The sequence below is a fragment of the Camellia sinensis genome, chromosome 5 (genome assembly GCF_055761805.1).
Source record: "Camellia sinensis isolate YWXY chromosome 5, ASM5576180v1, whole genome shotgun sequence".
Taxonomy (NCBI): domain Eukaryota; kingdom Viridiplantae; phylum Streptophyta; class Magnoliopsida; order Ericales; family Theaceae; genus Camellia; species Camellia sinensis.
The window spans coordinates 69,351,755-69,375,665 of record NC_138965.1 but is presented as its reverse complement, the minus strand read 5'-3'; the positions used below and the strand labels follow the sequence as shown (position 1 = coordinate 69,375,665).

Genomic DNA, 23,911 nt, shown 5'->3' with positions numbered 1-23,911 from the left:
CCCTATCGCCGCCATCTCATTCCACATCGCGCGCACTGCGCTGTGGTTTCGATCTTGTTGCTTTCTTCGATCGCGAATTTTCTGCTTGCTAGCTGGACATCCCATCTTGTTTCAGAGCTTGGCCCCTACAGCTCATCTAATGAGGTTTATCAACAAAGATGCTGAAGGATAATATCTATTGCATCTTTTAAGAAGCTTACAGCTGTAAATCATCCACTAGTCCACTTTTGTCCCCTCCTCCACTTATATATTCTTTTATTATACATATATTTTATTATTTTCTTTTTCACCGTAGGCACTCCTAATTCCACCAATACTATATATATTTTATCCCCACTTTCTTTATTATATATATATATATATATATCTCTTTTTATTATCTTATTGTAAAAAAAAAAATAAAATAAAATAAAATAAAATAAAAACAAAAAAAAATAAAAACATCATCATCTCTCCTCCGTTTGATTTCCAACTCCATTATTTTTATTTCTTTCCTCCACACCACTTTCCTTATTTCCCCATCTTTCATTTTTTGATTTCAAATATATTTTTATTATTTCTTTCTTTATTTTTCTTTCACATTATTTTTTATCTTTTTCAAATTCCATTCATACCATATAGCTTTGCACACCAAACCATAATTTATTCATCTCAGGGATTAACCCCGATCACAATTTTACACAAAAAAAAAAAAAAAAAAAAAAAACAACAACAACAACAACAACAAAAACAAAAACAAAAACCACATCCACAGGCGGGATCTTTTCTTCTCTACTCTGCTGCAGGTCTCTTCTTCTTGCTTTTCTCTTGGGTGTCCCTTACCGGCGCTGCCTCCATACTTCCCACGCCACCGAGCACGTTCACTCCCCGCTGCTCCTCCACTGCAGCATATGCCGGATCTCCAAATCGGAACATCACAGTGGCCTTCCGCTTCAGCTCCTTATTTTCCGCCTTCAGCACACTTATCTCTGCTCGCGCATCCTTATACATGCGTTGGAGCAGAGCCAGCTGGGAGTTTAACTGTTGCACCTCATTTGTCCTACTCTGCAGCCGGTTCGACAAATTTGTGACCGCCGTCATGGTTTCCACACATGACTTCAAAGTATACTGATTGGCCTCCACATCCGACTGCACTGCCATTCTTTGCTCCACCGACCGCATCGGAAAGTTCAACGGAGCAAACTCCGGGGCGCTTGGTTGAGGTTCCAGTGCCACCGCACCAGTTCTCTCTCTTGTTGACTCGTTGAGGTCGGGAAAGAGGGTGAGCAGCCCGCGGGAAGACGAAGCCATTTTTCTGGGCTACAAAGTGTTCCACAGTTTCTCTCTCCGCAGAGGAAGAGTTTTTCAGAGAAGGGTTGGTTTCAGAGGTTTCAGAATGGTATGCCTCAGCCTCAGCCTTCGTCTTGGTTAAATAACCAAGGCAGCCACGCGTATCGCGCGCCACTTGACGCCAGACGACAAACGGGCGCGCCAACCAAGACACTCACGTGCCTCGCCAACATGTCCGGCACACCTTTTGATGAATTGGGCACGCCTTTTGATGGCACGCCTTTTGAAAAATTGGGCACACCTTTTGAGGGTGCAACTTCTACAAGGGTCCGACAAGACTCTGTAAACTGTCCCGACATAGATTCCGGTTAGTTTCTACAAGGGTCCGACAAGACTCTGTAAACTGTCCCGACATAGATTCCGGTTAGTTTCTACAAGGGTCCGACAAGACTCTGTAAACTGTCCCGACATTAATTCCGGTTAGTTTCTACAAGGGTCCGACAAGACTCTGTAAACTGTCCCGACATTGATTCCGGTTAGTTTCTACAAGGGTCCAGCAAGACTCCGTAAACTGTCACAACAACTGTCACAACATTGTCTGCTACAACGGTCCGACATGACCCCATAAACTGTCTTCTACAACGGTCCGATATGACCCCATAAACTATCTTCTACATCGGTCTGACACCGCCATCCAGTGTCCTCTACAACGTTATGACACCACCATCCAGTGTCTTCACCAATGGTCTGACACGACCATACAGTGTCTCCTATCCTCTTTTATTTTTATGTATTTTCTTGTTTTGTTCCTCTCTCCAAACTCAAGTTGGTTAGTTTCTATCCTCCTTGAGTTTGCGGGGGGCTGTTAAAATTTATCAATAAACCTACCACCACTACCACCTCACCTACTCCACTAAACCTAACCCACTACACCACTACCACCTCACCTACTCCACTAAACCTAACCCACTACACCTACATCTATATAAGGAACCATTTGTAATAGACAGAAGATATCAATAACATTATATCAATCAATAATATATCAAAAAATTCTTACATTTTTGTTCTTGGGTTGTGAGTATTTTCTTAATTTATAGACTCCAACACAAATTGGTAGAGCGAAGCAAAAACATAGTGTCATGACCTGAACCCGCCCTTATGGATTAAAGTGATAACCGGCCAGCAATCATGAGATTACCTACGGCCTCAAACCTGGTCAAACATGTTTTCAATAGAATAAGGGCCAAAGTCGAAGCAGATTTAAAAATTTTGTCCAACGAGCTGTGCTTATGTGGTAAAACAAACATTCCATAATAATTCACACGTATAAACAAAGTTCACATTTCATGTGTCCAGGACCTTCCAAACATATAGTCAGCCTAACAAAAAGCTTATGTACATGGTGATCCAACATATTGATCAACATAACAAAAAGGAAATCAAAGGTAAAAGAAAAAATGCAAAGTCTCATGTGTGAGACGGTCAGGCTGACTCCACAAAACTTGACTCCTCTCATGTCTTTCACTGGGGCTGGGTTTGGACATCTCTTTGCTCACCTACACACACATAAATGAGAGTGAGTGATGTCCCAGTGAATAATATCAAAATAAAGGAGTACATAACTGAAATTTATAGCAGTCATATCATACGGCCTTAGGCCCATTCATGACTCGATCTAATATATCAAACGGCCTTAGGCCCAAACATATCAAAGGGCCTCAGGCCCATTTCGTTCTTATCAAACTGCCTTTGACCCATTCATTCATATCAAACGGCCTCTGGCCTAATCATTCATGTCAAACAGCCTCTGGCCTAATCATTCATGTCAAACGGCCTTTGGCCCAATCATTCATGTCAAACGACCTCTGACCCAATCACTTATGTCAAACGGCCTTTGGCCCAATCATTCATATCAAACGGCCTCTAGCCCAATCATTCATTTCTATACTCGTATCCACGTGTGTGTCATACTCATGATCGTAATCACATTCGTATTCAATTAGTCTTGTGTAAAAGACTGCCATTCAAACTATTCATCCATAATTCAAATTTCAAACCCACAAGGCTCACATAGAAGTAACGTTGTGAAAAATAGCGTACTTGAACATATCTTTATTAAGGCATTACTCACAGTGATCTGCCGGATGATTTGCTCTTGTGCTTGACCCTACACATTACATAAACATAAGGGGTCACAAGCGGTTCAATCCGTTCTTAATTCATATATCCTTCTTAGGCTTCTTCCTTATCATTTTAGCTCATTTATAATGTTCAATGCATGCCTAAGAGTGCTTAGAAATGAAAGAGAACGGAAAACAAATCATAAAACACCTTTTTAAAGTTTCTGAAACAGGGCTCTCCGCTCGAGCGCAGCTTTTGCCGCTCGAGCGGACCCCTTGGGTCTACAAAAGTACTGGTTACCTCATTTTTGCGCTCGAGCGTGACTTTGGACGCTCGAGCTGAAAGTCAAAACATGAGTCTGGGCGCTCGAGTGGGCATCAATGTCTGCAAAACTTCTGGGAGCTAACATTTCACGCTCGAGCGGCAGATTCCCCGCTCGAGCGGACATGCCGAATTCTGGAATTTCCAAAATTGCATTTGAAGCTCAAACTTAGTATTCAAAGTCCAAAGCTCGTGTTTTTGGGACAAAAACATGGAAGGTCAATGCATGGCATGAGAATATGAATTATTTGAGACTAATTGACCAAAACCATGATCTAATTCTCAAATCATTTAACATTTTTTTTCGTATGGTTAAAGCTCATGCATTTAAACTTCATACAAACTTCATATCTTCATGAATCATTTATGCATGTCAATTATTGACTCCAATCCCCCCTCAAATAGCACAAATGATGCTCAAAATTATGGAGTTCATTAAAATTATGCATGCATATATGATTTGGTGTCATATTCTTCATGTTTCAATAATCAACTTCCAATTACAACATAAATCCTTGTAATTGAGTTTCATATCATGATAATTCTCACATGCATGTAGTAAAGGATTCTCAAATTAACATGAACCACATGTTTCATGCTCAAATATGCAAATTCTTGGCAATTTCTTACATGCATGTGTACATTGACTTCAAATTCATCAAATTCTACTTAATTCTTGTTCTTGATTACATAGCAAGCTAGAATTCATGCAAGGATGAACTTAAACTCGTGAAATTGAGTTCATTTACTCACCTAGGAGTCTAAATCTACCAAATTCTAGCTAACTCTTTGAATTAACCTCCTCAATTTCAAGCTCTTAGTTCAAATCCCCAATTTTGTGCTCCCTCTCTCTCTATAATCAGCTCACTCTCTCTCTAGAGTGTTTTTTTCAGATTTTTGAGCTCCAAGGAAGATGAATATAAGTGTAATTAGGCCCTTATATAGGCTTGCCTAATCAAATTTGATTAGAGTTAAGTAATGGTGTTTAATTCAATTAGTTTAAACTAATTAATTCGTTCCGAATCATTTTCAATTAAATTTCACCAGACTCTAAAAATTACGCTAATCACAATGGCATAGTCAATTTCAGTTTCTGTGGCCGATAAGGCCTTCAATTTTCAGTGCACAACAGTAAGTTGAACAGATTTTCCTACGGTGAACAGATATAAGGCCAAATCCATATATAATCATGCAATTAACACCCAAATTCAAATTAATCACATAATCACAACATAATCACGATTAATTAACTTAACACAAGACAGGGTCATCACACATAGATACTAGAAACAACCTTAATATCAGGTCTCTTATCCCCTCTTCCTCTGTTCGTGCTGTTTTTGGGGGTGAGGTGGTTCTTTAACCGCCTATTTTTTTAATTGTATGGCTTTTCCTTTGCTCTCGAGCATTTTCCAATATGAAAGGTTGTTCGGTCAAGTTGCAAATTATTCTCTATTACATGTCTTTAGGTCTCTTTATTTTGTTAAATCTTTCTAAATGGGAGCGTACCAAGCTCAGTGCTCACTCCAATCTTTGTGTTCTCTTAGGATAAGTGTTCATGAAAAACTGAATAGCTTTCTTGATAGTAATATTCAGAGAAAATGGAGAATATGTATCTGTCTCAAATACTTTTGTTGAGTCTATGTAACATAGTTTGAGATGAAAGACTTGGGACTCTTCTATCTTATTTTCTTAGTATTGAAGTTGCTTTTTCTCCCAAGGGATCTATTTTGTCTTGGTCCAAGTATGCTGCTGTGATCATCTATCTTTTTTAACTCATTGATGCTATGGTCATTATTACTTGTATTGAGCTACATGCAAAATTTCTATTATGATAATGTTCCTTTCGATGATCCTACCTTGTATCTTGAGTTAATTGGTTGTTTGGTCTGTTACTCTCCCTGACATTGCATAAGCTATTCGGTTGGTTAGTTAGCTTGTCTTTACATCTTGATTTACTCATTGGGTTACCTCGTTACAAATACTATGATATGTCCGTGGTACTATCTTCTAGCGTTTATTGCTCTTTTTTTATCCCACTTTGACACTTACGGTTTATGCTGATACTGATTGGGCTAGTGAATGGTTAGGTTATCTTGTTGAGCGCCTGATAATCAATGCACGAGTCCTCGCTTCTTCTGGAATAAAACAAGGGCTCCTGATGTGTTTGATCACAAATCCACCTCTGTTTTTTGGGTTTTGATGACTATTTCATTTCCTGGGAAAGCAAGAAACAATTTGTTATTGCTTGGTTTTCTAATGAGGTTAATTGTAATGCTTTGGCTTATGCTACAACTAAGATTGTTTGGCTTGTTGGCTTTTTTCTTCTCCTACTTTTCTATATTGTGACAACAAGAGTACATCCAGATTGCATGCAGTTCTTTGTTTCACGAGCACACGATGCATATCAAGATTGAATGCTATTTTATTCGTTAGCACATTCAGCTCAATACTATTGCTTTGCCACCAAGACTCGTATGTTTGCTCACTTCCACATCTTACTTTACACTCTCAATATTCACCAGGCTCACATCATGTGTTTTGAGGGGAGAGAGGGTGTGAAAGGGATGTGTATTTTGGTAGTTTCTTTTTTTATTTTTATTTTTATTTTTTGGTAAATTGTGTTGCGTATCTTTTAGGGTATTTTCTTTTATAATTTGGAGCAACAAGCATTGTAAACAGACATGGAAGAATAATACAATACCTCTTCTTCTCCCTATGTTGTATATCTGATATGGAAAGCCACTGGGATTGATTCACTGAAACAATTAATGTTTTAGAGGAAAGTGTGATGATTTCAGTTGACTACTCATCCATAGCATTCCTAGTTTGGAAAGGGGAAATAAACTAGTGGCAGTGTAGTGTGGATATAAAAGGAGTTGGAGGAAGATTAGAAAATGATTGGAAATTTCATCTTGTGTCCTCAAAATGATTGCAGGGCCATTCTGGTATTTGGGAGTTTCTTATGAAAGATTTGAGAAGTGGTGAAGGTATTTGGAGATGATGCGGATAGAAAAGGAGTTGGATGAAGATTAGAGAATGATTTTCTTAATTTAATGTAAAGGTATTTTGTATTTAATGAGGATTTTTTATTTGTGGTAACTGTTATTAGGGTTTTTTCGTTTCCTATAAGTAGTAGGCTTTTATGCAGGTGGGTTTGTTAGCCTTGAATGAATTGAAAATTGATAATCTTAGTTTTGAATATTTAGGGTTTATTTTATTTCGTTTCATGTGGCTTATTCCTTATTTTCGTTATTCTTGTTCTTTCCTTGGTGGTCAGTCGTACATTAGCAGATTTAGTAAAGGGGAGATCTTGGATAGATTGCAAGCGGGGGGGAGCTAGGGCTAGTGCAAGGCTCTTGCAAAGCTAGGGAGCTTACAAATTTTCAGATTCAAAACAAGTACGAGAAGGAAATTTGTTTATGTGGATCCTTGTGGGGAAAAATGTGTTGGAACCTAAGATTTGTAAATGACCCAAACGAAGGTAGAATTTGTAAAGGTGTTTTGAGGACATGGAAGGGGAATTGGTTCATATGTAGGAAATTAAATTCGAGTAACTAGTTAGTGGTGAGAATTTGATGGTAGGAGGTTCTATGTAGCAGAAACACACACACACGAATTGTTGGAACAATGATTTTCAAAAAATGTAGGACACGATATGCTTAGGATACATTAGAAATTTTTATTTATTTATTTATAAATATATTATATGTTAAATGTATGCATAGTTTATTTGAAGTTAATGAAACTAGTTAAAATTAAAAAAAAAGCCTTATATTTCTTAACTTGTTTTTCTTTTTCGATAAATCAAGATATCTTCTACCCCAGTCCAACCCAACCCAGCCCAGCCCAATTGGGCTCAAGTTACCTTGTATCTGGATAGTCATTAACCAATCCCTAGATGGCTATGAAGCACATGTACATGTATGGGTACTGATACAATACATGTATGCTGATATGGTAATATTTTAAAAAAGTAGGGTATAAGTACAGTTGTATCCTGTAACACCTCAAAATGACACTAAGTGATATGAGTATACCACGTTAATTTCCTAATGTCCTGAATTGACTTAGGCCTTTGGTAGTTCATGACTACTAGCCGGTCACTGAACTGTCCTGTTAGGGCGGGATAGAGTTATGACAGAGTGGTATCAGAGCACAACTTTATTTCACACTCTATCCTTCAGGTCAATAGGTTCCTTTAGAAAGGAACTTTAGGAATGCATTCATGATTTGAAATGTGTGTTTGTACGAAGGTGTAATATAGCTATGTGAAAGATATATGATAGTTATGTATAAGAATTGACTTTAACATTGAAGGATAAGAGTTTAAAAACATCATAGGAGTCTTGATTTCAATAGAAGATCATAAGTAATTGGTGGAGTTGCATCGTTTGTGCATGTATCGTACGATTGGGATAACAAAGGTTAGTTGCTTGGAGTTGATAGATCTGTTGTCAACTATTTGTGTGACATTATAGAAGTTTTGAGGTATGATTTACCGTTTTGTGTACAGAACACATGTCATTTGACGGATGGCCTATAGTTTGAAGTGTTGAACTTTAGAGTCTCATACCCTTCTTGAATGACCTTGAAAATTCGATTGGAATCACGTTCGGTTGGCGTAGCTTCAAATCGGAAGTTTCGGGTAAATTGCTTAGGAGTGTATAGGTTACCCTACCAGTGTGTTTATGTAAATATATTTAGTGTTATCTTTGATTATGTTTAAATGTATATGTTATGTATTGCATGCTAACCTTTTCCTTCAGTATTCAAAAATCATAGTGAAGAGTGAGAATGTGGAAGGGAATGAATCTTTGTCAGAATGAGTAGGAAGAGTAAAGGAAGTACAAAGAAGGATGTATCTAACAATTTTATACAGGGAGAGATAAGTAATTTTAGGCAAGATAATAGTATTGTAATATTTCTGTGCATTCACCATGTTATAAGAATCATTGGGGACTATATTGTCGAATATTTGGGACATGTTTTAATTGTGGAAAAATGGGGCATCAAGTGAAGGATTGTTTTAAGGTCTAAGGAAATCTCCTTGTTCATGTGTCCAACCTAGTTATAAAGTAAAGAGATCATTAGGAGTACTATAGGCATATGTATAGAGTATTGAAACAGTTATGCCGTGCATGCCTTTTTATTTGTACACATCCTACTCGATTTTTGATAACCTTAGAATCTATCCACTTGTTTGTTAGCCTTTTAGCATGATAACTAGATTTCTTAGACTCTTACAACGTATATTGCTAGGACTTAAACTAATTGAAAGATTGAACAATTTAGAACAAGTAAAACTAGCCTACGCATTATTAGTTAGAGAACGAACCAGTTTCTTTTGACTATATCATTATTAGAATCCTTTTAGGACATCAAAAAGAGAAGATTTTACTTTAGTCTATAACCCAAAATGTATTGACCTCATAGGAAAGAAAGATATAGTAATGATTCCCTCCGTTTGTTTTAACCACATAACACGAATAATTGTTAGATGAAGAATCATGTTGTGATCTCATAGGAAAAAAATTTAGATTCAAATTCTAGCCTAAATAGCATACTTATTGTAAAGAAACTCACTTTTAGTGTTATCATAGTGATTTAGTATTTAGTAGGAATCAATGAATGAACTTTTTCAGAATTATAATTGTTAATATATTAAAAGAACTTCTTTGGAATCTAAGAATCTCAATTGATTAATCTATAGTGAATTAAAAAAGTCGAGAACTTAACTTCATGATCAATTAAATGAAATTTCTGTCATTGTTAGTAACTACCAATTGTAAATAGACAGAATAAGATAACAAAGGAACAAAAGTGAAAGAAAAGTAATATGCTTTCAATATGCTTAGTCCTAATGGAAGATTTTTGGAAGAAGTAATCCCACTTCATTTTAGGCTATACACAAGAAGAAATAATGTAGTTCTCTAGGTAATATTTTTGATTTAGATCTTAGATTCTTAACACAGATAGTACCTTTATTAAGGAAAATTCTTTACATACCTTATTTAATGACTTCTTGGTGTTTAGTGGACTAAAAATGGAACTGTGATAATTATAGTATTAAAAGAATCTCATCAAAAACTAAAAATCTTAATAGAATAACTTGTAGAGAATTGAAAATTCCGAAACCTTAGCCCTCTCATTGTACGAAATGCCCAAGTAAAACTTAGAAGTGATGCCTTGCACGTATAAGTTTTCTTGTTAAGTATTGAGAGTTAGGGAAGGCGACGCTCAAAACAATGAACATTCCTTGTCCTTGTTTCCTTGTCTTGCATTGCATAATCACTTAACTTAGAAAATATGAGGAAGAAAAACTCCGAAAATATGAGGAAGAAGGAATATATTTCTGTTATATTCAAAACTTCTTATCTTACAAGACCAAATGACACTCCTTATATAGGAGATATTACAAACATCATTATAACCCATTATATGCCACTTACATATTATATATTACCACTATCTACCACTATCATATTATATACATGCCACTATCTACCACCAACATCACTATCATATTCTATACATGCCACTATCTACCACCAACACCACTATCATATTCTATATATGCCACTATCTACCACCAACACCACTATCATATTCTATATATGCCACTATCTACCACCAACACCACTATCATATTATATATATTAACACAAATTTCCAGCACTCCCCCTCAAGCTGGTTTGAAGATATCTTCCATAGCCAGCTTGCTAGTCAGCTTATCAAATTGCTTCTTGTGTAGTCCCTTCGTTAGCACATCAGCTAATTGTTCACCTGTTGGAAGGTAGGTCATACAGATTATGCCAGCATTGATTTTCTCCTTGATGAAATGTTTATCCACTTCTATATGTTTTGTGCGATCATGTAGAACTGGATTATGAGCTATAGATATAGCTGCTTTGTTGTCACAATAGACCTTCATAGGTGTCGGGTGAGAAAGCTTTAATTCTTCAAGAATTCTTTTAATCCACATTACTTCACAGATTCCATGGGCAACAGCTCTGAACTCTGCTTCTGCACTACTTCTAGCTACCACAGTCTGTTTTTTACTCCGCCATGTAACTAGGTTCCCACCTACAAAGGAGCAGTATCCGGATGTTGATCTCCTGTCTGTAACACTTCCTGCCCAGTCTGCATCTGTGTATACTTCAACTTGAAGATGTCCATGTTTCTTGAACAGTAAGCCTCTCCCTGGAGTTCCTTTCAAATATCTTAAGATCTTATAAACGGCCTCAAAGTGCTCTGCCCCTGGTGAGTGCATGAACTGACTTACCATGCTGACTGCAAAGGCAATATCAGGCCGCGTATGAGACAAGTAAATCAATTTCCCTACAAGTCGCTGATATTGTTCCCTCTCTTTGACTTCTTCAGCCTTAGCAGCTTGTAACTTCAAGTTAGGCTCGATCGGAGTCTCCACTATCTTACAACCAAGCATACCTGTTTCTCCAAGGAGATCAAGAACATATTTTCTCTGATTAACGAATATACCTTCCTTGGATCTTGCAAATTCCATTCCGAGGAAATACTTGAGGGCTCCCAGATCCTTAATGTGAAATTCTTTTGCGAGTTTCTCTTTGAGGGCTGCTAACTCTGCTTCATCATTACCAGTTAAAATGATGTCATCAACATAAACAATCAAAATTGCAATTTTACTGTTTTTTGAATGTTTATAAAATATTGTGTGATCTGCTTGACTCTGCGAGAAGCCACAACTGATAACTGCCTTCCCAAAGCGTTCAAACCACGCTCTTGGTGATTGTTTGAGTCCGTATAATGACTTGTTCAATCTGCATACTCTGTCGCTTCCAAGTCTCTGCTCAAATCCCGGCGGTAGGCTCATGAACACCTCCTCTTCAAGATCACCATTGAGAAATGCATTTTTAATGTCAAGTTGATGTAGATGCCAATCTGAATTTACTGCAAGAGATAACAGTACTCTGATGGAATTTATTTTAGCAACAGGAGCAAACGTCTCCTGATAGTCGATCCCATAAGTTTGAGTGAAGCCTTTAGCCACCAATCTCGCCTTGTATCTCTCAACGCTTCCATTTGCGTTACATTTTATCGTAAACACCCATTTACACCCAACTATTTTCTTGTCTTTGGGTAGATCAACTATCTCCCAAGTACCACTTCTCCTTAAAGCATTCATCTCCTCCATGACTGCTAATTTCCAATTCGGATCATCCAATGCTTCCTGTATATTCCTTGGAACAAACAAGTGTGAAATCCTAGATGTGAAAGCTCTATGGTTTTTAGACAGTCTTTGATAGGAGAGGTAATGTGCAATAGGATGTTTAATGCAATTTCGGACACCTTTCCTAATTGCTATAGGAACATCAAGGTCGGAAATAGAAGGAATAGGATTACCTAAAATTTCGATGCCAGAACTCGGGTGGACATTCGGGTCATTAGGATGGACATTCAGGTCATTATTCTTCAGATGAAATCGCTTCCTAGTATAAACCTGAAGCTCAGGATTTAGATCATTTTGTAGTACTTCTCCCCCTAAACAAGAATCTTCTTGACTAGGCACCATAGAACTTGGTTCTCCTAAGTGATCATTATCAGACAGATGTGGTTTTTGTGTAGGATAAATGACATTGGGGAGCGGGATAGAAATATCCCAAAAACGATCTTCTACTCCACTTGTCTCCCCCTGAAGAGAAGTGTTGGGGAAATAGGATTTTGTTTCCACAAATGACACATCCATACTCACATGAAATTTCTTGGTTTGAGGATCGAAACACTTATACCCCTTTTTGTTTGAGGAATAACCCAAAAAAACACATTTTATAGCACGGGGGTGAAGTTTTGAACGAAATTGACTGGGAACATGAACATAGGCAGTACATCCAAAAACTTTGGCGGGTAAATCAGAAAACAACCTCGTGTCAGGAAAAAAAGTTTTGAGACAATCAAAAGGTGTTTTGTATGTTAACACCTTTGTAGGCATCCTGTTTATCAAATAAGAGGCTGTTAAAATTGCTTCACCCCATAGATATTTAGGAACATGCATGTAAAACATTATAGCACGTGCTACTTCAAGGAGATGTTTATTTTTTCGTTCTGCAATGCCATTTTGTTGAGGGGTATCCCGACATGTAGATTGATGAAAAATTCCATTTTTATCCAAAAACTCACCCAACTGCTCATTGAAATATTCTGTTCCATTATCAGAATGTAAAATACCAATTTTGGTTTGAAATTGGTTTTCAATCATATTGTAAAAATTTGTGAATAAATTTTTCACGTCAGATTTTTTATTCATCAAATAAATCCAACATAAGCGGGTATGGTCATCAATAAATGTAACAAACCATCTTTTACCAGAAAGAGTAGTGATTTTAGAAGGGCCCCAAACATCACTATGAATCAAATAAAAAGGTTTGGAAGCCTGGTAAGGTTTTGGCAAATAAGTAGAGCGATGAAATTTTACAAAAATGCAACTTTCACAATGAAAAGAAGAACAATCAATCCCTTTAAATAATTCTGGAAATAAATGTTTCAGATAAAGAAAACTAGGATGTCCTAGCCTATAGTGCCATAGCATTATTTTTTCTCGAATAGAGATTGAACTAGTACTATTAAAGCTCTGAGCTTTTTTATTACTAACAGGTACTTCATCAAAGTAGTAAAGACCTTCAAGCATCCTAGCACGCCCAATCATCATCCCCGAGTTCTGGTCCTGAAATTCACAATGGGATTCAAAAAATGTAACACGACAATTAGAATCCTTAGATAGTTTACTGACAGACAAAAGGTTACAGGCTAAGTTGGGGACGTGAAGAACAGCATTGAGATTAATTTTCTCAGTTAGTTTAATAAATCCTTTTCCTGCAATAGGTGAAAAACTACCATCGGCTATTCTGATTTTGTCATGACCAGAACAAGGGAAATAGGTACTAAATAAATGGGAAAAACTAGTCATGTGATCAGAGGCACCGGAATCTATGATCCACGGAGAGAAGTTTAGGCAAGAGAAGGCTTTAGGATTTCTACCTGTTTGTGCCAACAAAACACTAGGAGTACCGGCTGAGGAGTTGGATTTTATCAGCTTTAAGAGTTGATCAATCTGCTCTTTGTTGAAGGGACCTGAATCGGCTTCATTAGCGGTAGGAAAGCCACGATTCTTCTCTCCTTGTTTGCTGCTTTTCCAGTTGACAGGTTTGCCATGGATCTTCCAACACGTTTCGCGTGTATGGCGAGGCTTGTTGCAAAAATCACACCAGACCCGTGGCTTATCATCAAACCTGCGCTGGTAATTTGCAGCCTTGTTGGCCGCAGCATCGCTAATTAAAGCAGAAATTTCAATTGATTCACCAGTATCTTTTTTCTTAAGCATGACGCTCCTTCGGCTCTCTTCCCTTCTGACTTCGGCAAATACTTCGCCAATGGATGGGAGAGGAGGTCTGCCAATAATTCTTCCTCGCACTTCATCGAACTCGATGTTGAGGCCGGCAAGAAACTTGTAAATACGGCTGTCTTCCACAGTTTTCTTGTGGTGGTTGCAGTCGTCAACCGATTTCCATTCGTATGTGTTGAAGATGTCAAGATCCTGCCACAACCTTTTCAATGAATTGAAATATTTGGTGACGGAATCATCTCCTTGACGAATCTCTCCCAACTTCAAAGTTAATTCGAAAATTTGAGATTGATTTCCTAGGTCAGAATACATCTGACTAACATTATCCCACAATTCTTGTGCAGTAGTATAGCACATGTAATTAGAGCTTATATCCTCCTCCATAGAATTGACCAACCATGTCATAACCATGGAGTTTTCAGCGTCCCAATTGTCGAACAGCGGATCATTAACAGCAGGAGCCTTCTTGTCACCAGTGATGTAACCGATCTTTCCTTGCCCACGGATATACATCCGGACAGATTGTGACCAGCGGAGAAAATTATCACCATTTAGGCGGATGGTGGTGATTTGGACAGAGTGAGAGTTGGACGTTTTCACTGGAATGGCAACGGCAGGGGTTGAAGTGGTTTCAGACGTGACTTCCGACATGGCTATGACGGTTTTAGGGCTGCTGTGTTTTTTGTTGCTCTGATACCAACTTAGAAAATATGAGGAAGAAAAACTCCGAAAATATGAGGAAGAAGGAATATATTTCTGTTATATTCAAAACTTCTTATCTTACAAGACCAAATGACACTCCTTATATAGGAGATATTACAAACATCATTATAACCCATTATATGCCACTTACATATTATATATTACCACTATCTACCACTATCATATTATATACATGCCACTATCTACCACCAACACCACTATCATATTCTATACATACCACTATCTACCACCAACACCACTATCATATTCTATACATGCCACTATCTACCACCAACACCACTATCATATTATATACATTAACACAAATTTCCAGCAACTTATGATATGAATTACTTGAAGACGAGTTTGGAAGTGGATGTTAGTGTGGGGCTTTGAACATAGGAACCCTTTTGTATTAAGAGTTAGGGAATGATTTCTAGATTGAATTTAGTAAGTTTTGAGTTGTTCTATTTGTTTGAGAGAGAACAAAACTTACGGAATGATTAGACAATCATGCCCTTTTTACATTGATAATAGGTAACTTACAATGGAAGCCTTGGAAGCACAAATATGGAAATAGCAGAATGAGGAAATAACAGTCAATAGAATAATCATACAATAACCAAAGATATTATTCCAACAAGATATTATTCTCACACTCACCCTCAAGCTGGTGTGAAAATCTCTCTCATGCCCAGCTTGCTGGTGCGAAAATCTCTCTTATGCCTAGCTTGCCAAGCACATCATGGAATGGTTTGCTTCCAATTCACTTGGTAAGAATGTCTGCCAGTTGTTCACCCGACTTTATAAAAGGAGTACATGTAGTGCCACTGGTGAGTTTCTTCTTAATGAAGTGGCAATCAATCTCTACATGTTTTGTTCAGTCATGCTGAGCTGGATTGTGAGCTATGATAACAGCAGCTTTATTGTCACAGTACAGTTGCATGGAATCAGTATAGATCACTTAGCAGCAACTTGATATACAAGAGTTCACATACACCTTGTGTCATGGCTCTAAACTCGACCTCTGCACTAGATTGGGCGAGCTCCTCCAAGTAATCAAATTACCTCCAACAAAGTTACAATAACCAGAAGTGGGTCTTCTATCAATTACTAATCCTGCGCAATCAACATCTGTATAAGTTTTCACCCAAAGATGATTATATTTGGAAAAATAGAGACCCTTTCTCGGATAAGATTTTAAGTATCTAAGGATGCGCATTACTACAACCAAGTGTGTCTCATGAGGGGCATGCATGAATTGACTAACCACACTAACTGCCACGGCAATGTTAGGACAAGAATGGGATAAGTAAATGGCTTACCCATTAGTCTCTGATAACTCTCCTTGTCAACAATAGCTCCCCCACCATCATCACGAAGTTTCTGGTTTGGCTCCAGCAGTGTATCACAAGCTTTACTCCCAAGCATCCCGATTTCTTTCAACAGGTCAAGAACATATTTCCTTTGATAAATAAAGATTTCATCCTTAGACCGGACAACCTCAATACCTAGGAAATACTTTAGATTCCCCAAGTCTTCTATTTCAAATTCGCTTGCTAAATACTTTTTCAACTGGGGTATTTCCTCATTATCATCTTCTGTAAGCACTTTGTCATTCATATAAACAAGTAGAGCTGTAGTCTTACTATGTGAGGAATGTTTCACAAACAAAGTGTGATCAGCCTGACTCTGCTTGAAGTCTTATCTGAGCATTGCCTGAGTGAATCTCTCAAACTAAGCTTTTGGAGACTGTTTGAGGCCATATAATGACTTCCGAAGCCTGCTTACTTTACCTTTTGTCTGATGGTCGTCAAAGCTAGGAGGAATGTCCATATACACTTCTGCTTCTAGATCACCATGTAAGAAAGCAATTTTTACATCAAACCGGTGAAGTTACCAATCCAGATTAGTTACGAGAGAGAGGAGTACTCTAACTGAATTCATCTTAGCCACTAGTGCAAAAGTGTCTTGATAGTTTACTCCAGAAGTCTGAGTAAAGCCTTTTACCACAAGTCGAGCCTTGTAACGCTCAATTGAACCATCCGCTTTATGCTTCACAGTATACACCCATTTGCATCCCACAAGTCTTTATATAACTCAATTAATTCCCAAGTGTCATTCTTACGAAGTGCTTCATTTCTTTTGTTATGGCATGTTTCTGCTCAGAGGTAGCAAGAGCATCCTGCAAATGATTGGGTATACTAATTAAAGAAATTTTGGACACAAAAGGCTCTATGCGAGGGAGACAAATTAGAATAGTACACAGTTAGAAATAGGGTGTTTAGTACAAGACCTCACACCCTTTCGTTGAGCAATAGGAATATCAAGATCAGTATACTCAAGAGGAACAAGAGTTTTAGAGTTACTTGGACTCTCATCAGAAAAAGAAGATAGCAGTGGAGGATTAGAAGTAGTCTCTTTTATCCAAGTAACTTTCTATCTGTCTTTGTCTCTAACATAGACTTTTCCCTCCTTTAATTCATTAGATTCTGTATTTCTACCACTAGTAGTTGGTTCACCTTTTGTATTCTCAATCACTGGTGATGAGCCAAAAATGGATACAGACCCAAGAATCTCATCACACCAAGGCTCCCCCTGAAGAGAGGACTCGGACCCCGAGGAGGATTGGGGCAAAGAATGTGACATCCATAGATACAAACCACTTACGAGAGGGAGGATGGTAACATTTATAACCTTTTCGAGTAGGAGAATAACCCAGAAAAACACACTTTAGAGAGCGAGGATCAAACTTACCACGAGAAGGAGCATGATTGTGGACAAAATAGACACAACCAAAGACTTTAGGGGGAATGGAGAACACAGACTCCGAACCTAAGAAAACCTGGAGAGGAGATTTTTTGTGCAACACTTGGGTTGGGCGACAGTTGATGAGGTAGGCGGCAGTGAGAACTACGTCCCCCTAGTAAGATCGAGGCACGTGCATAGAAAAAGACATGCAATGAGCTATATCAAGAGCATGATGATTCTTGTATTCTGCAACCTCATTTTGTTGAGGGGTGTTGGTGCAAAAGTGTGATGAATAATAATACCATGGGTGGGAAAGTAGCTTACGAGACCAGAATCAATATACTCACTCCCATTATCATAACACAATATTTTGACAACTACCTGTAGCTGGTTTTTCGTGCTCCTTGGAGGGGTTTAGTCTCCTTGGATATGATAGCCTTACAGTTCGGACTCCCGTGATTCTGAATTTGGTTTAACAAGTGCAATGTGAAACAGAAAAATAGAAATGAGAGTCCAAATCCGGCAAATTCTTAAAAAATTGATTTACAATCAGAAATGTCAAAAATGAATTGCATTGCCAGATTTCAAAGTCGCCACCTAAATATTTTTGAAAAATTTAGTAAGACGACTTAATGATAAAAGATTAACAGCAAAATTGGGGACTTGTAAAACAGAAGATAATGGTAGAGAATGAGTGGCATGGATTAGATATTTCCTAGAAATAGAACAGTGCCATTAGTAATCTTAATTTTGTCCTGACCTAAAGAAGGCTTATATTTTGAGAATAGATCAGAAGACCCAATCATATGATTTGAGGCACCAAAATCAATAATCCAAGGTAAAGGCCTATGAGACCGACTCGGAGAAGTGGTTAAGTTACCTGAACAGGCAAACGATGATGAGGATGTACTGGATGGAGTAGTTGAAGAAGAACGGCGATCCAGTAGGTGGCTCAAAACATCCTCTAACTCTGAAGAAGACATACCAGATATATCACCACTAGAAGGAGCAACTGAAGAGGTGTCAAGAGTATCCATTGCACTAGTATGATGTGCACGTGGATTAAACCCACGTCCTCAAGACCGTCCGAAGCGACCCCCCGTGTACTAGAACGGTCACCACAACCACTAGACGGAATCCTATGAAGCTTCCAACAAGTCTCACGGGTATGTCTCGGCTGACGGCAATAATCACGGAATAGTGTATCGTTCTTTGAAGGACTAGGTGAGGTACAAGGTAAACTAGTAACCATCCCTAGGAGGAGCAGAAAGTAGGCTGAACGCCTTGTAGAGATAGGTGGCAGCGTAGCAGAACGACGACTCTCCTCATTTTGTACATAAGCAAAGGCCTCCTGGAGATAGGGTTGAACATCCATACCAAGGATCCGACTCCTAATAGGGTCAAACTCTAAGTTGAGACCTTCCAGAAATTTGAAGACCCTTTTGTGTTCAATAAACTTCCGGTAACCCATTGAATTAGTTGTGTAAACTGCCTTATAGTCCTATAGATGATCAAGACATTTCTAGCCGTTGTCAAGAAAAGTGAAGTACTGAAGGACAGTCGTCTCCCCTTGTACTGAGCGATCAATAGAACGACACAACTCAAAAGTCTGTGAGAAATTCCCCTTACGAGAATAGGTAGTGGCCACATCCTCCCAAATATCTTGAGTGGTATCGATAGAAAAGTAGCCTTCCCCAATTTCGGGTATCATGGAATGAATGAGCCATTCCATAATTAAAAAATTGGTAATCTCCCATTTGTTATAACCAGGATCAGTGATGCCCGGTGCCTTGATCCTCCCATCAATATAACCTATCTTCCCTCTACTCTTCAAAAAAAGTGTTAGACATTGTGATCAAGCAAGGTAGTTCTGACCATTAAAAGAAGTGGTGATTTTTAGGCTAGGTTTTAGATTTTTAGGCTAGGTTTTAGGTTTTCAGATGTATTAGTCATAATGGGACTCTCTCCTATAGGTGGTTGAGAAGTAGTGGTGGATTCACTAGTAAGGTCAGCCATTTAGATCCTACAAACCGAATAACAACCTGCACTAATCACAAATACTTGAAGAGGGAATAAAATCAACTGGACCAAGCAATATCAATCACAGACCATAATAGGAGCATACCAATCAGTCAAAGCTGGGTAAGGGGGCCATATAAGGAACCAAAAAATAAATGAAATAAAGAGAAAGGTATCCTCCAATCAATACAGTGGCTGAATTAATCTCAAGAGGGGAAAAAAGAATCCCTTGCTTTAAGTGGAGACCTAAATATCAGATGGGTCAATCAATGCATATGGTCGACTAGGTTGAGATGCCAACCCAAGAAAAGAAGAAACAAGATCAGCAGGGGCTCATGAAGCTGTCCATAGAAGGGTAGATGGTGTGCGACCCTTAGAGAAGCATCAGCAATGGCTGACACTGACAGAGAGGTTGTCAGAAGTGTTGAACAATAGAGAGACTGTCAGCTGGCCATGGGTGGTCTCTGACTGTGGTCGGAAGCTATCGTGAGCCCTAGAAAGATGAGAGATGGGCCGAAACAGGGTGGGTAATGATTGGCTGCAGATGGGTGATAGTGGAAGGTGAGATAATAGCCCTATTGCTCTGATACCATGTTTGCTTGAAAGAAAACAAAACTTAGGGAATGATTAGACAATCATCCCTTTTATTATATTGATAATAGGTAGCTTACAATGGAAGCCTTGGAGGCACAAATATGGAAATAACAGGATAAGGAAATAACAACCAATACAATAATCAATACAATAACCCAAGATATTATTCTAACACTATTCTCTAATCAAGGAGTTAAAGATCTTAGACTAATGTACTTCACAATTTGATGCTAAGTATAAAATGTTAATTAGGATTAGTGATAACTAAGTAAGATTAATTAGACCTAATCAATATTAATTAAGCTAATTGGAATTAAGACCTAACCTCGATTAATTAGCACAAACCTTGATTAATTAAGCTGAGGGAGGATTAAAAATTTGGTGAAGCAAACATGTTGAAGCATATACTTAGAAGCACACATACACCGCCTTAGGTTTTGGAACACCTCCTACTTGGAGGATAGTTATCAACCCAAGATGGACACGTGTCTCTCCCTTGTTATAAAATAGAAAATCTATATTTGAAGAGAGAGTAATTCTGCTGGAAATTAGAAGCAAGAAGAGACGAGAAAGGAGAAGAGGAAGAACCATAAAAAGAGCTTCAATCCTTACATAAAAAATTAAACAAAAATCACTACAAGGTAAGGTCTTCAACCCTGTTTCACATGATATAAATATTAACCACCAAGAAACTGATTTGAGATAGGGATTAGTTATTGAAAACGATTTAAGATAGAAAGAGAAAATCCAACCACAAACCAAGAAACATGAATTATTAAGAAAAATTTGAGATACAAGATGAATATCAAGTTTCAAACCAAGAATACGAAATGATAATTTTATCATAGTACATAGCGGAAGTTAATAACATATCCAAACAAATAAATTCCAAGGACGAAATTTTAAAAGGACGGAAGATTATAACACCCCAAAATGACACTACGTGATACAAGTATACCATGCTAATTTCTTTGTAGTTGGGGAGGGGGTCGAATTGGGAAGAGGCGTAAGAAGGCTTTGGCTTTGGCTCCTTTGTGTTTGATGTGGTTGCTTTGGTTGGAACGGAATCAGCGAACTTTTCGGGGGGTTCCTCAGACGTTATCTTGGCTTGATAGTCAATGTTTTGGCGTTTTGTACAGTTGAGTGACGGGGAGGGTGGATCTGGATTGTTTGATTTTTTGGACTTTGTAGATGACTTGATTGGTCAGGTGTTGCCCCTTTTTCTTTGGGGTTTTGGTTTTGTATTCTTTAGCATCTTCTTGATGCTTTTGGTAATAAATTTTATTAATATAGAAAAAGCATTTTAAAAGGCATATATATGCTAATTGTTCAAAAAAGATCGGAGTTAGTTTGGCTATTTTTTCAAAATCTGTTACTAAAAAAATTTCAAAAGAATTCAAACTAATTTGACAAAAATAGACACTACAAATTTTATTTTAAAAATTTACTAAATTTATTTTCGTTCCCCCCCCCCCCCCCCAAAAAAAAAAAGAAAAGAAAACCATATGAAAATAATGTGTTTTTGATTTTATTTTCCATCTTGTTTTTGAAATTTTAACAATTTCTAGAACTTGACTAATCAAAAGCCACATTTTTTTAAGAGATGCTGGAGATGCCAAATTCATGACCCCTAAATTCACTACTAATGATGTGGCAGGAGGTTGGGTAAATTGTGAAGCCATGTTTTTGGAGGCTCAAGTTTCTTCTTCTTCTTTTTTTTTTTTTTTTAATAAATGTTTTGACCATCCTGTCAATAATTTTATATTTTGTTTTCCCTTCGTACAGTTTAACGGACTTGATGTTTAGAGCCCCATTTAATATGTTCAAACATAAGCACCCTAGGAAAAGAATTGGAAGCATGTAAATTCGAATTACAGGCATTAACGGCAATTTAGTACAGATCATGGTTCTAAATCGCAGTATTGGGTAACATAACGGTATCGATCGTGGAGTATCAGTATTGATAATATCGGTTGGTATGTATAGGGAATCGAGTGTCGTGGCCGGGAAATTTCTTAACTATTTTCATGGTAGTATCGGCCGCCTCGGTGAGTATTAGCCTGTTGCGACTTGTGTAACGGGTTGAAAAACGGTTACGACCCATTATGTAACGGGAACCGGCCGGTTCGCCGTCAATTTTCAATTCCAACGCAATATCGATCTGTATCCGTATCGCCGCCTTGATTTTCAGATACGTATCGGCTGGTACGTAGCATACCGGCCGTTTTTTAGAACTATTGCACAGATTATGTTAAGCAATTGCATAAAAACATCATGCACCACGAAGGACTGTTTGTTTCTTTGTTTTTTCATCTCTACTTATTCTACTTTTGGTATTTTGCTTCTTCTTATGATTATGTTGAGTCGCCTTAAGTGATATATGTATCCCATTCATGTCCCATACCCAAAGAAATAATAAAAAGTTTGGGCACGCTTGTGGTGTGAGGTAATAATAAAAAGTTTGGGCACACGTGTCTGCGGTGAGTCGGCTTAAGAGATACATATGTCATGTCCCAGTCGTGTCCCAAACCGAAAAAATAAAAAATAAAAAAATTGGACACACATGGCATTTCTATGCCTGTTGGTTTGTCAGATACCAGTAGGACAACCATATTGGCATGCCATGATTCATAGGTTGCAAGTATTCTCTGCACTTTGTTTACTCTCCCCAAGTGTTTGAATTAAAGACGTTGGCACTGTGATTATGATAGGACCTTTGTTTACACTATTTGCGTAATTTTAACCTTTCTTTATCTATTTGTTGGTTTCTTCCTAGCTAATTTTTGATTCCTTGGTGTTATGCTGTTTGTTAATGGATTGCTCTTTTGTTCGTCTTTAAGATCATTTAATTCACAATTTAGTTCACTATATTCACTCCATTATTACAGGACTGTGCCTTGAACCCCCAGAAGCTGTTTCGCCTAAAAGATAGAGCAATGACAGCTGAGAGTTGGATGCTGGAAAAATTTTCCAGACTCAAAGCTCGAGTGGGAGGGAATTATGTGGGCTCTTTTACTAGAGGTGTGCCTGCATTTCTTTTGTTAGCTGCATCATCTGTCGCTGCTCTAGGTACTGGAAGACAAAGGGCTGAAGATAAGGAAGATAAGGGAATGAAGGGCTAGGGCTGTTCATGTTTGTGGAAAGATAATTATTCTCTGATTAGGCCTCGTTTGGGAACAAGATTTTGTAGTAACTTTTTTGAATTTTTGATTAAAATATGATGTAAAAAAAAAATAGTATGTTTGGGATGATTTTTTGATTTTTTACGAAAAAATGTGCAAAAAAAAAAAAAAAAAAAAAGAGAAAAGAGAATCTTTGACTTTGTGATAGAAGTTGCTGATTTTTTGATTTTTTTAGTAACTTTTTGACTTTTAGACTAAAAAGTGATATTGCCAAATGAGGCCTAAGATTTACTTCTGGTGCAGTAGTGATGTGTAAATGCATATATATTATATATATTTATTTGTTATTTTAGTTTGACTAAGTTGACCAAGGCTGTTCATGTTTCTATGGAAGATATTTATTGGGGGCTTTTTCCAAAATAAGTCAAAATACTAACCTATTTTTCAAACTAAGCCTAGTTTGTGTGGAATTCTCAAAATAAGCTGAAACGTTATTCCAAAACACGCTTTCACCATATTTCTGGCCCAGGTGCGGAAAATGAATAAATCATAAAAGCGTGGTTACAAATCACGCTTTTAATTAAGAAAGCGTAGTTAGAAACCATGCTTTTAAGGAAATCTGTTTTGTAAA

General features: G+C 37.7%; 1 protein-coding gene across 1 annotated transcript in view; it reads left to right on the top strand.

Moving 5' to 3' along the window:
* The window catches only part of LOC114305959 (uncharacterized), an 82,693-nt gene extending 59,051 nt beyond the window's left edge, over positions 1 to 23,642 (top strand). The window contains exon 10 of the mRNA XM_028251109.2: positions 23,047 to 23,642. Coding sequence (XP_028106910.2) covers positions 23,047 to 23,280 — 234 coding nt within the window. The 3' untranslated portion in view covers positions 23,281 to 23,642. The remainder of the gene's footprint in view (positions 1 to 23,046) is intronic.
* The last annotated feature ends 269 nt before the right edge of the window (positions 23,643 to 23,911 follow it).